The sequence below is a fragment of the Belonocnema kinseyi genome, chromosome 3 (assembly GCF_010883055.1).
Source record: "Belonocnema kinseyi isolate 2016_QV_RU_SX_M_011 chromosome 3, B_treatae_v1, whole genome shotgun sequence".
Taxonomy (NCBI): Eukaryota; Metazoa; Arthropoda; class Insecta; order Hymenoptera; family Cynipidae; genus Belonocnema; species Belonocnema kinseyi.
In genome coordinates, this window is record NC_046659.1 from 46038244 (window position 1) to 46052830 (window position 14587).

The 14587-nt window shown below is 34.3% G+C and overlaps 1 protein-coding gene across 3 annotated transcripts in view; it reads left to right on the plus strand.

The window, feature by feature from the left end:
* Positions 1-14587, plus strand: part of LOC117168716 (coronin-7) — a 117837-nt gene that overhangs the window by 13948 nt on the left and 89302 nt on the right. For all 3 annotated transcript variants that reach the window (XM_033354433.1, XM_033354434.1, XM_033354435.1), the window contains exon 6: positions 12606-12758. In XM_033354433.1, the coding sequence (XP_033210324.1) occupies positions 12606-12758 (153 nt within the window). The remainder of the gene's footprint in view (positions 1-12605; positions 12759-14587) is intronic.

Genomic DNA, 14587 nt, shown 5'->3' on the forward strand with positions numbered 1-14587 from the left:
TCATCTATAAGTACGAAGGAGACACACTTATGGAAATTAATAATGCTGCCTTTCTTTGACCAACAGCAGTTTTTAAAGTTTATGGTGTTTAGGAGTAGGGTCACGCCTTCGGAGTATGCTGCTAATAATGACACAAGTTTCTACTAATAAAGTTTTAGGCCTTAGATCTCTAGGTCGACAAACAAATTAAGGATAGTTACCGCATTGGAACGGAGTCAGAAGAAGCATTCAGTCCTGAAGCAGGTGAATCCTTAGAGTTGACTCACAGATTTATCACTTTTACATTACTTTCACAACATTTTTAAAAATATTTGAGCGAGCTGTTAAATGACTACAAGAAAACAGAATTAATTACCACTAACAAATGTTAGTTTTTTTACTCAATACATATTCTAAGAAAATAGTACACATTCACCAATCGCTATCTTGCATTTTAAAATAATATCGCATTTTTTGCCTGGAAACTTTTTTAATTTAAATGATACAAAAATAGACTCAGAAAATATTGCAAAGGAGAAAATAAACGTGTCGTCTGTCTTAGCCATTTTTAGTCTGTTGCAAAAATGACGTAGGAGATTCGCTTCCGTTCGCTTTTAGCCACTCAGTGTTTAGGTTATGTTCGTTACGAAAGTGTCGAAAGAAAACAAGAGGAAGCGTTTATCTTTCGAAAAGAAAAATAATCTTTCAGACGCAGTGAGAGCAGGTGCCTTAAAACGGTCTATTTTAAATAAATATTGTATCTCTGAGAGCATGTGCAAGGCGGTGTGAGCTCGGGAATCTCATGAGAAATAAAGTTGAAAGTTGTGAATTTATAAAAAAAAATGGTCAAGAACTAGTGACAATCAGAATTTAGATGCTGGTGTCTACGAATGGTTTCAGAATGTCAGAGAAAGAGGCGATCTTATATCTGGGCCCATGGTCAAAGGTTTGGAGTATTAAACCTTTTTCGATGATAATGTTTTTTAAGACCCTTACTAAAAGTAAACTTACGTTAACTTACATACCAAGTAAATTAAATTGAATAAATTGTCAAAAGTAATTATATAATTCGGTTATGTTATGTAGTACCGACGAAAAATATCTACATGTCTATTTGGTTGGGTTGAAATTACATTTTATTTGGGTCGAAAATAAATGCTTCTGAAATGCGAAATAACAAGTGTAGAAAATAATCCTCTTAAATACCAAATTTCAAATTTTGAAAAACTGTTATAATTCTAATTTCGATTGTGAGGTTATGTTAATTTTTGTTTGTTTAAAAAGCTGAAAGAAACATTTGAACCTTCATTATGGCATTATAAAACCAAACTGGCCAAAATAAAAAATTAATATTTTTAAGACGAAACTCCAACAGAAATGATTCATACCGCCCTGATTGTGTATGCTTTGGCGAGGCCCGAGATAGTACGAAGGAAATAAAGGGTACCTCCGAAACGGCTTCCATAGCGTGACTGCAGTTCAATCTAAATAAAAGAAAATTCAGGAAATCTGACTCGTCTGCCAAACCTTGTTGTCGCTCCTGCATTGTTTCATGTTTCATCTTGAACTTTACGTGTGAGTTTTTCACGAAATGAGCTTGATAGAACCTGCTGTTGTGGTTCTTTTTCTGAAATGAAGTAGGCTGGCTTTAGTCTGTCAATCGACAAGGTGACATTCTTAACGCGATGTACACCTTGAAAGTTTTCTCAGATCGACTGGTAACTGCGTACGGTCCGTCATAAGATATCTGCAGAACTTTTTTTCATTCCCTCGTGGCGAACGAAAACGTAGTCGCAGAGCACTAAATTTATGAAAGTACCTCCTCATGTCCTTTACGAATTGCGTAGTAACTTTATCGCACATTTCTGAATAAGGAGCCAAAAATTCGCCTGGCAAACGTAAGGCATTTAATTCTTTGAACAAATGGGATTCAAAATGCCTACCATGATCCGTTGTGATCTGTCATGGTGCTTCAAACCTGGAGATCTATTGAGTAAAGAGAGTTCGAGCGATGGTTTCAGTATTGTTCTTTTTCACAGGATAAGCTTCTGGCCAGCGTGAGAAGCGTTCCACGATTGTGAGGCAATTTTGGTAGCCGTCTGATGAAGACAAAGGTCCGATAAAGCGCATGTGGATATGCTCGAACCTTTTGGATGGTTCGAAGAAGATACCTACTGGTGATGAAACGTGACGAGATATTTTCGTCCACTGGCATTGCAAGCAGGCTCGTACCCATTTTCGGCAGTCGGCCTTAATGGATAGTTATACGTAGCGCTCCATTACCAGTTTCTTCGTTGCTTTGGTTCCTGGGTATGCCAGTTTGTGTAGGGAGTTGAAGACCATTCGCTGAAAAACTTCCGTGAGGAACAATCGAGATGTAGTGGTAGACTCGTCACAGTATAGGATTTTACCTGTACATGGAAGTGATACCTTTTTTTTAAAACTATTTTTGCAATATTTAAATGTCTAAATGTTACAAGGGATATTTGATAGTATTTATGATTAAAGAATATTTTATTTGTTTCCTTACAGATTTTGTACTTTGTCATCAAAATGAGCAATATTCGTAAAAAGAGTAAAGAATTCAGTAAAAGTGTTCAACACTTTTAACACTTTAATTTAAACCTAGCAGAAGATGGTCCTGAAATTCCAGGCATGCTTTCTGCGATTAAGAAGAGCTGAAATGTGAATATCTTTCGAAATTGCTTCTATTCTTGAGAGAGCATCGGCCACGATATTTTCTCTTCCTGAGATTCGCCTGATGTCGGTGGTGAATTTCCCTATGAAGTTGAGGTGTCGGAACTGGTGAGAAGAGCATTTGTCAGATTTTTGCTTGAAGGAGAAAATTAATGGTTTATGGTCCATGAAGATGATGAAATCTCGACCTTCAACAACATGTCGAAAAAATTTCCACCCAAGCCCGGCTAGTTAGACTTCTCTGAGAGAAGTGTGCAAAATCCCGAAAACACTGGAATTAAAGGAAAGCACTAAGAAATATCATCCGCTTCATAGAGATTTGCGACAACCTTATAACTTCTGAGTGCGGAATGTTTATCAATCACTGTCGATGAGGTGAAAAGTGCACTAAGGACCACGAAGCACTTTTCGTCTGACGGACCAGAAGGTATCAAGAACTTCTGGTGGGAGAAGTTTATTTCTACGCGCCAACATCTGCGCTGCATCTTCACTTCATATTTAAAGTCGGAGACGCCAATTCAGCAGTGCCTGGTGTTAAGACGCACTACACTCCTACCAAAGAAAGGCGGTCCAACCCAGAAAACAATAGACCAATAACTTATTTGAACTCGCTGTACAAGATCTTTACAGATATCCTTAATGCCAGCATTGTTCGACAAATTCAGCATATGTGCAGAGAGATAAACGAACAACCTGGCTCGAAAGAAGGTGTAGTAGGCTGCCAACAGAACCTGCTATTTGATAGATGCGTCTGAAAAGACGTAGCAGCTCACCAGCGTGGCCTAACGATGTAATGAGATGCATAGAGAGATTGATCCCCCGTTAGAGAACTAGATTCACTATCTCATCTTGAAATTATCGTGTGAGAACGAATGTCGTCATCTTCAAGAGAGGAGTTTCTCCGAGCGACACCATGAGCCCTCTGATCTTTTTCATCACACTTCTGCCACTATCTCTCGCACTACACAAATTTCCTGGGTACCTCTGCGGCAACACTAATCATCCTGAGGATAAGGTCACTCATATATTTTATATGGATGATCTGAAGGTCTATGCTTCTAGTTCAAAGCAACTTCAATGTGCTTTAAATATGGCCGAGGGTTACAAAGGAGAGATTGGTATGGACTTTGAACCGGACATGTTTGTCAAGATTAATCTGAAGCGAGGACGGATTACTGACGTTCCCGGGAACCCTGGGCTTGTAAATACATATAAGTTTTATTAGATATCGTGACACTGGAGAGACCTATACGTACCTGAGCGTAGCTCAGATCCGCATTCAGGAAGTAATATCAGTGAAGGAATCTTTTCGAAGCATATATAAGCGTCTTCTTCAACAGATTTGATGTTCCAGTCTGTCGGCGTTGAATAAGGTATCTGCGACTAACATGCTTGCGGTCCTGGTTCTACATTATTCGTTTAAAGTGGTACAATGGACGAGAAATGAGCTTGCATATTAGTCGTCTACTCTGCGATGATACATCTCACGCCGTTAAGGTGGGCGCGGACTTCTGAAGCTCCAATCTCTTCATAACCCAATTGTTCTGGCTATATCTTACATCGTTGCAATTGGAAGAGATCCTCTCCTAAAAATGGTCAGGGAATACGAGGTGATTGGCAAAGGAGCGTTCCTTTACAAAGCCACGAGGCAGTCGACAGAGACCGTTGACCTAAATTTTAACATCGGAGGCGAGGAAAGAACATTACTCTATCTAGATGCCTAACTTCTAAAAGCCCAATTAAAGAAAAGAAGGGGTTGAAAAATGCACGGAAACTTTAACAGAAATGGAGAAAATCAGTCCTTGTCGAAGGAGTAAAATTTTGCTTTCTTCAGATCATCTGGACCTAATTAATGTACAGAAGATTTTATTTTCACATGCCAGAACCGTGTAATTTCCACCTTAGTGTATCCAGGTCACATTTTACGTTAAGAAGTTCCCAGCGATAGATGCAGATCGTGTCATGCACACACTGAGAACCTAGAATGTGTTGTCGCGTGTATTATGTGTTTTTATGTTTTTATTGAATAATTGTTAATATTTTAAAGTTTACAATTGTTCTAAATTGTATATTTGATTATTATTATATCTTTTTTATAAAAATTATGAAGGAAATACATACAGGGTGTCCCGGAAGTCTAGAATCGGTCGAATATTTTGATAATAATGCATTACAGAAAAAACGGCCGAGAAAAAAGTTTTAGAGTAATCAGCGAGCTTTTAAATGGAATAGTCAAAACATGTTTCCGATTTCTTTTTTCGGGACTTACGGACTCACTTTGTTTTTTGCCAATGAAAACCCTTAATTTTTATTGCAGATTCGTATTCAGCATGATTTTTTGCGTTTAAGTAGCGTACGTACGCTGCCCCAACAATGCGCCTACCTGTGGGTATCTCCCGATCGACGGCGGTTCCATTTGAGAATCCAACACTGAAAATAAATGGACGCTTATGTTTTCGCTTATATTTTTCGTTGTTTATTTCTATTTTGTCTACCTAATTGAACACTTATCGTGGTCCCTTAAGCCATCTGTGAAAACATGTCATTAAGTAAAAAGTAAACAATTACTCTGCTTATGATGTGAGGTTATGGTGGTCGTGTGAGATGATACGAAGATGCAGCAAAGTTATTTAGTCAAACTCATCCCGATCATGCTACATGTTTAAAATCAACACTCCAAACACAGTCACACGATTTTTTAAAACTGGAACAGTCACGGACCGGCCTCGTAGTTACAGAGCCAAATCTGTAATAGTAGAGTGAGAATTATATGTAATGCAACCCGTCATAGAAGATCCTAATTCTATTGTGAGAAAGGTCGCATAGACGGTTTATGCTAGCAAATTGTCCGTTCACCGAATGCTTCAGAGAAAAAAATAGAATCCGTTTAAAGTCATTCCCACCCAGGAGTCGAAGGAAGATAATTTTGATAGGCGAACTTAGTTTTGAGAAGAAATGATGCATTTGTATGAGCTCGATAATACTATTCTCGATTTTATCGTTTTTATTGATAAAACGACATTTGAAATAAGTGGAGCTGTTAATCGATATAATTATCACTATTGGAGCTATGCCAACTCTCACAGGATAAGTGATAGTCATACCCAGTGCCCTTAAAAGCTTAAAGCTTGGGCTGGTTTCTGCAAACTTGGTATCATTGGGCCATTTTTCTTTGAAGATGATTTGACTACAGAGAATTATCTGGAACTTTTTGAAAACCAAGTCGTGCCGGTCATTCAAAATGTATTTGGTGAAAATTTCCACTCTGTAAGATTGCAACAAGATGGTTTAGCAGCACATTATGTGTTGTTCGTACGAGAATTTCTAAATCGATCATTCCCCAATCGCTGGATCGGAAGGCGTGGTGCTATTAAGTGGCCTCCTAGGTCACCAGATCTTTCACCACTCGGCTATTTATTGTGGGGGTTTCTCAATAAGCATCTCTATATGAGCAAACCTGCAAATCTAGAAGAACTGAAACACCGCATATAAAACCACTCAAATCTTGTCACAAAAGAAATGCGACATCATATTTTGACAGAATTGTAATATCGTCTCTATCAATGTCTAGCCGTCAAAAACAGCCACTTCGAACACCTATTTCATTAATTGACTCCATATATAGAAATTTTGGGCGCATTTCTGCGTAATCTGCGCTGTTGCTGACTTTTTTTGTATTTTCTCATTGAGGCTAAAGAATAGTCTTGAATTAGCTTCGGGTTCATTTCGGGTTCAACTTTGCGCAGAAATTGTCTACCATTACGCACAGTACCAACGTGTCATTTTAGACAATAGCCCAAAAATGCTGACTGGTTCGTAATTCTGTGGCTCAACAGAGCGTTTTTTATTCCGAGGGGCATTTTTAAAGGAATGCTAATCTATTTGTCTTACCAGAACAATACTTTTAGAATAGTTTCAGATTCCTTTTCGCCCACGAAGACTCTAAGCAGAGATCTTGAATCTTCCAAGAGTTATTCTAACTGCCAGATGAGGTTATTAGTTGTACGTGTAGATTGTGGGGGGGATGGTAGACTACCCTTAGATTATTTCCACAATAATGCCCTATTCTGAAAACTAATACAGTAAATTCATAAAAAAAAACATTTTTTGACATGAGTTATGCGATCGTTTTCAGACGTTTAGGAAACCGTGTATAATATATAATAGTGCAATTTAAATCTTCAATGATAAACACTTTACAAAAATGCAAAAACGTTTATACTAAAATCAAAAATGTATTTTTTATGTTGCATATTAGTCCAGGCATCTGTAGGTTTTCCAGAAATGACACCTGTGTGTCCCGAAGATATTTTTGAAAAAAGTTCCCAAAATCATGTTTGCATAGACCGACCCGCCCTATTCAATTTCAGAGAAAAATATTCGACACAAAAATTAAACTAGAGGAAATTCTGAAAAATTTGAAGGCAAAAAAAGCTATATTTAATAGGTGCCGAGTTATAATCCTCTAAAGAACCCGGATTTTTTTTAAATAGGGGCAAAAAAACCCAATTCTGAAGTTTGTGTCTGTACTTTGGAACCTGTTAATTTCTCAAGAAAATTTCAAAAATTCAATTAAAGTAGATGCAATTTCAAGTAATTCCAAAAAATGCAATGAGCTAACCTCAATTGGTTGTAAGTTATAGTCTCACTAAGTTAAACTCGTTTTACCTATTTTTCAGGACAAATTACTGGTGCTCATTTTTTTGAAAATACATCACTTCTCGGTGAATCTACGTGACTGCTGTAAGAAAAAAAGTTGTAGGGCAGGAAATTGTGCATAAATCTAAAAAAATATAAACTTTCAGTCTTCGTAGATCAAGAGTTATGGCTCTTAAAAACTTTTTTTTTTGGCTCTTTTGAGCTATTTAAGGACAAAAAAGTTTCTTTTCAAAATTCCTCGTTTCGTACATATCTTACAGAAAAATGATAAGAAAACCACTTGTTGAGGACCAAATTATGCGTAAAGAAAATGTTTTACCTCATGCAGGTTACGATTTATGAACATGAAACTTTGACCCCTTCTATTCGGAAGGCTCTGTATGTACTAGAAAATTTACTGCGACCGGTTTTCAGCATTTTGATGGCATACATGCGTTTGTAGTTAATTACAAGTTCACTTTTTTCTTCTTTTTTGTTGAAAAACAATTGTTCAGCAATTGTTTAAATAATACGCTTCACTCTGTAAATTGTGTGCATATTTAATGTATTTACTTTTTTAAAAAACTTCCAGAATCTCTGTTGTCGAAATAAAATATACATATCAATTGGTTTTACATTGCTTATTTATTGTTTATAAAAAATGTTATTAGGGGGATTAGTTTAATAACGTTGTATTATTTTATATTAAGAGTTCCAAAAATTAATAAACTAATCATCGCAGAGGAAACAATTATTATTAATTTTTAATAATAAAAGAATATGCAAACAAATTGAGTACATAATAACGTAAGTGCTAAAGAAAATAATTGAGTAATTGACTAATTGATGGACTGATAAAATACACTTTACCTACGGGGTGATGTAATAGAGTTCATCTTACAAAAAAAATTTCAAGTTTCTTTAATGTAGACTATCTTTTGATATTTAGTTATTTATCAGTCAATCAATTAGTCAATTATTTAATTAGTTTCGTCATTACTTGCATTATTATGTAATTAGTTTTTTACATTTTGTTTTATTATCAACAATTAACCAAAATTGTTTTCTCTGCGATGATTAATTTTGGACACTCATAAAATAATACAATGTTATCAAATTAATCTCTTTGATAACATTTTTTATAAATAATAAGTAATAGGGTGGCCCAAAAAAGTTTAACATGTCAAATGTTTCCTATTTTTATGCCTTCGATTTTGATCAGGAAATTATAAGTCAGTTTATTTGACATTTGATATGTTTGTTCACTTATCAGTGAATATTGCATTTATCGCATTTTTATATCTGAGAAATATTATGAAAAAGCTTTAGGCATATAAAAGAATGGCATAAAATGATATTATTTAGAAGTTCTTTGTAATCCTCAGATAAACTTGTGTAACTCGACATTTTGAAACGTCATTCTTTAGTTGAAGCCTCATAGCGAGTTCTAAAAAAATATATCTTTTTTTTAAATGAAAAATAGGCATAAATTTATTTGTATACGAGAATGATCTGCCCAACAAGCCCGTTAAAATTTCTCAAATGCGATTTTTTTTTGTCCACTCTAATAAGTAAACAATGTAAAACCAGTTAATATGTATATTTTACTTTATTTTATTTCGACAACAGAGATTATAGAAGTGTTTTTACAGAGCAAATACATTACATATGCACACAATTTATAGAGTGAAGTATATTATTTAACAATTGTTGAAAAATTGATTGTTTTTCAACAAAACAGAGAAAAAAGTCAACTTGTAATGAATTACATATGCATGTATGCCACCAAAATGCTCAAATACAGTCGCAGTACATTTTCTAATACATACAGAGCCTTCCGAATAGAAAGGGTCAACGTTTCATGGTCATAACTCGTGACCTATATGAGGTAAAGCATTTTTTACGCAGAATTTAGTCCTCTATAATTCTCTATAATTCTTAATATTTTTCTGTAGTATATGTACAAAACGAGCAATTTTGAAAAAAAAAACTTTTTTGTCTTCAAATATCTCAAAATAGCAAAAAAAAAAAAAATTTTTAGGGTCATAACTCTTGATCTATGAAGACTAGAAGTTTATATTTTTTTAGATTTACGCACAATTTCCTGCTCTACAACTTTTTTGTTTCGACACTTACGTAGCTTCGCCGAGAAGCGAAGTATTTTGAAAAAAACTGAACACAAGTAATTTGCCCTGAAAAATAGGTAAAACGTTTTTAACTTTGAGATACAAACTTCAGAATTGGGCTTTTTCGCCTCTTTTCTTTGTAATCCGGTTTCTTTGAAAGACCATAACTCGGCACCTATTAAAGATAGGTGCTTTTTTGCCTTCAAATTTGTCAGAATTTCGTCTAGTTTAATTTTAGTCTTGAACTTTTTACTCTAAAATTGAATGGGACGGGTCAGTCTACGCAAACACGATTTTTTGAACTCTTTTTAAAGGTATCTCCGGGACGCACGGTTGTAATTTCTAGAAAGCTCGAAATTTTAATCAGGGCCCTTTAATAAACCGTTTTAGCAACAAAAAAACGCGCATTACCTACTCAATGCGGTAAAGAGAACTTTTTTTATTCGAGATGCCTGGACTATATGGAGGATTCTACAGAACGACAGAATGACTTTGATAAGATAAGATAATAGATTAATGTCTCGTAAAAGAAAACTTGACAATGTTTCTATTAAAAATTTTCGTTTCTCTTTCCTAAAGATGAAGCCTCAGCTATTTTCTAAATTTAATATATTTTGAACTTAGATTAATTGTAGTTTAAGATATTAATTTTGTTTGTCTACTTGGTCCTAATCAATATTATTATGATATTCATAAATTTTTTTAAGATTGTGAAAAATACGCTCTCTAGCTCCGCTGGGATATGAGCCCAGTTCCTTCAGATTACCGGTAATCCAAAGGACCTGGGCTCATATCCCAGCGGAGCTAGAGAGCGTTTTTTTTACAATCTTAACAAAAATAATCAATATCATAATAATATTGATTAGGACCAAGTAGACAAACAAAATTAACATCTTAAACTATGAATTAATTTCCCTGTTCAAAAAACCTACATCAATAATAAATTTAGATTAAGTGTGTTGGTTAATCGTTCTTGGATCGTTTTCTTTATATATACGGTACTGACTCCATTTACATTTTAGACTAATTTTCCGAAACGAAGAAATGTAGCGGTAGCAGACCTCAACAGCCGAGCGGCTTGAACCGTTTGCAAATTCATTTTTTACATTCTCATCATTTATGGTTGAGAAAGTATTATGAGTTTCGGAAATTTGACATCACAGTTCTTCAACTAATCTCCACGTTTCGAGAGCCCCTTAATCCGAAAATCAAGTTTTTATGATAGCGTCTATTTGTCTGTCTGGCTGGGCCGTAAACTCAATAACTTTCGAAAAATTGAACGGATCCAATCGATCTTTGGCACCCTTTTTTTAGGTCCTAAAAGAAAGGACGAGCTCGTTAACCAGCCACTTTGAATAAAAATTCGAAAAGTGAGCGCATTTTGATAATTGTTGAGACCAATTTTTTTTGTTAATTTAAAAATGCTATGTACGCATATTAATAGAATTGAAAAGACGAACAATTTAACCTGATTACCTTTTTCGATAAAAAGAATATTCTCAAGTGTTATAGCATTTTCAAAATTTTTTAAATCAATTGAAAATCTAAATTTAAGGCCAAACAACTCACGATATTAAAAAAAGTCAAAAGAAGAAAAACATTGATTTTTACAAACCCTGCAAGATAATCATAAAAACTATGCAGCATACGAAAAAATATGAATTATCAAAAATTGTGACCAAAAAGATCTACAATTTTGATTAGAATCACTTCTCCATAGGTCGCGTAATTTCTGTTTTATTCGTGGCAAATAACATTGAAATCAAAATATAAAAAAAATTTGTGGAAACATGACCAAAGTTAAGAAAAAAAAGATTGAACAAAACCTGTTCACAAATGTATGTCGAAAATCGAGCGCCCACCGCGAGTGTCACGATGAGAATGTGTGCCTTAAAGCTTACAAAGCTTTGAGAAACTTAATCTTTAACTTTACTTAATTAGGTAGAAAATTCAGAATATAAAGACAAATACAAATACTGCGATCGAAAAGAGGTCTTTTTGATCAAGCTTTTTTCAAGCATTCCAAATGCAAAGGGTAAATATCCGAGGCCAAGCACGAGGTGTAATGATGTCCGGAGATATAGAATTATTTTGCTGGAGTGGGGAGGCCCCTGAGCCCTCGAAAATGTCTTGAATTTTAATTTTTTAAATATACTTCCGAATTAAAAATTTAATTTCGCATCCTTTTCTCCTCATATGAAAAGTTGTAGCTGTTTTATTTATCGAATTATTTACGAAAAACTATTTTTTCACTAATTAAAAAATTTCAATTTTTTTCACATGAACTTCCAGTGAAATGAAAAGTTTTTCATGTATTGTAATCAAACTTATCAAAAATATGCATTGTCATGTTCTGCGACCGATAACGTAAGCGAAAGTTCAAAATATTTATTTAAAAAATTGTTAATAGTTTTGTTCCAAGACGGTGCATAATCCGTGCACAAACAATTTCTAGAATTTCGGGAGTTGACTGAATTTGAAGCAAGCGAAAACTGTCAATGAGAAAGTTGTTCAGAAAGGTTTAAAAAAGTTTTCTGCAAAGTTTTATCTCAATTGGAATAGTATTTAACGAGCTGTTGATTTTTTTTCGGCTCGATAGATCTTCTTCCGCGTAAATTCAAGACGCGCCGCGCCTCAATTAACAGATTCTATGTGTGAAGATACCATGAGAATGTAGTTGTAATCGTGCCAAGTCGCAGCCTGCCTTTAAGTTTTGAGTTTATAGCACAGTTTCTTAATTGTGCGCTTATGTTCTCGTACTGAAAAGAATATACTTGGCGTAAAAAGTGTGTTCCCCCTTGATGCATACGATATTTTCATAACAAATGCATAATTTCACACACGATTGGAACGTAGACACGGGGTTTGCTTATATGCAATGTAGGGATTTTTGAAATTTTTCAATACTATATATTTTCAAAATTTTGAAAAATTTACGGATCTTAAATTTATTGTTTAAAATTTACAGAAATTTAAGTAGAACTCCCGCTTGGGGTAACACTTGTCAAGAGGGTTAACGTTAAGTTTCCCAATTACATACTGCAGGCATGTGATTAAAGATTAGATAGAACTAAACAAGATTTCAAGGACGCAATTAAAGAGTGGAGTCTAAATTCCAAGTGTGCTCAAACCATCAGATTAATTATCTCATTTTTCTTGTTATAGACATACAGAGATTTCCATGCAGATATTTATCCCGATACGGCAGGTTGCGTGAGTAATAATACCGCAGCAGCCTGGATTAAAGGTCAGGACGAACCTGTTCCCAAAATGTCATTGGATCCTTCCAAGAGAGCAAGGGGTGATGAAGCAATAACGGTAAGTTTTTTTTTTGCTTGCATCAAAGTTAACAAATTTCTTAAATAAATATTTTAATTGATAGTGAATAAATGGCGTATTTATTTGTTAAACAAAATTATCAAGTACTTCTGCTTTTAGTTTAAGTTCAAGTTAATTGTATTATATATTTTTTTGGCATTTTCACTTCATCCACAGCTGACATTTATTTGTGTAATATCTTAGTAATTAATAATAATAATTATTATTACGAGGATATATTAACAATAAGGCTTAGTTCCATGAACTTGGTCCACTCTTCCTTTCAGCACTCGATGAAGTGAAATTAGCTGGTGATTAAGTAAATATACGTAATGTAGGGATGTGCAAAATGTTGAAAAACCTGAACCTAAACCGGCACGAAACTAAAAGTCAAACTCGCTACTGTTTAAAAAATGCAACATTGAAGGATGTTTTTTTATATTTAGTATTCTTGTAAACATTTTAGGCAACAAATACACATGCAAGAGGGCGGGGTTGGCAGAGAGATTTGGGGCATTTTCCTATGATTAAGGTGCCGCAGTTATCTGATATCACAAATAGGGCTACGCAATAATGTCCTTCCATACACTGTCGTGCAAAAGTTTTTGACCACCTCTTTTTTGATAACTGATAAAGTTTTTCGAATTACAAGAACTTGAAGTTGTACCGAAAAAGTTGGAAAAATTTGAAAGCATCTTATTCTTTGGCAAATCATAATCAAAATTAAATAAATATATATTCTGAGGAAATTACATAAAAACTTCAAGATTATATGTTTACTATATTTTACAGAAATATTTTTGTTGCCAAAAAGAATATTGCAATTTTTTAACTTTTTTGGTACGATTTCAAGTTCTTGAAATTCGATGAAAAATTGTTTACGATTTATAATCTTAAGCTGTCGTGATACGGTGAAAAATAGCTTAAATATGAGCCAAAGAACATTGAAAAATGTTGATTATTTCAGAATTTATTGAAAATTTTAGAACACATTGAAGTTTACACGATTTTTGCAATATCGACTTAAAAACTGGACAACTTGTCTTTAACCTGGGCTCATTTTATACAGAATTTCGAGATCAATCAACCCTTCAAAGAGAACATTTTTAGCTCTGGTATAATTAAAATTATGCGAATTTATTCAGTCATAAAAAAGAGGCGGTCAAAAACTTTTGCACGGCAATGTACTTATGGCTACTCGGCAGTCACCAACTATGCTTTTGGCTGCGCAATATTATTATGCCACGCTAATGGCTCCGCAGTAGTATCCTACAATACACACACATTTGCGCAGTAGCATGCTAGCATGAGTTGGGCTCCATAGTAATGCTCTTATTATGCTAATCTTATAGTACTGCAGCCTGCATTTCTATCTAAATTTAAGAAAAAGATTACACTAATGAGTTGATATTACGTGAACTTTTTTAACGTTTGAAAAAAATGTGTATAAATATTTTTGTGCTCCGAAACTCATATAGGAGCGCAGTTTTATCCAGAAAGTATATAAAAAATGTTTTACGAAACTCAATTATGTCTTAATATTATAATTTTTTTGCTCGAAAACAACACATATAATCGGAATTTTACCAAGGAAGTATATAGGTACAAATTTTTTACGAAACTTATGGTTTTAATATTAATAAAACTATACACAAAAATAATTTGGTAACTTTAATGATGTTAACCTTACAAGTTCTGTAAGATTAGTGTTAGTGTTAAAGTAGATACTTTATAATATGTTTATTTTTAATCAAAATTGTCGAAGGGTTAACAATGCTCCGAAAAGGGGCCATCCATATACCACGTGAACACTTTTGGGGGGGAGGGGG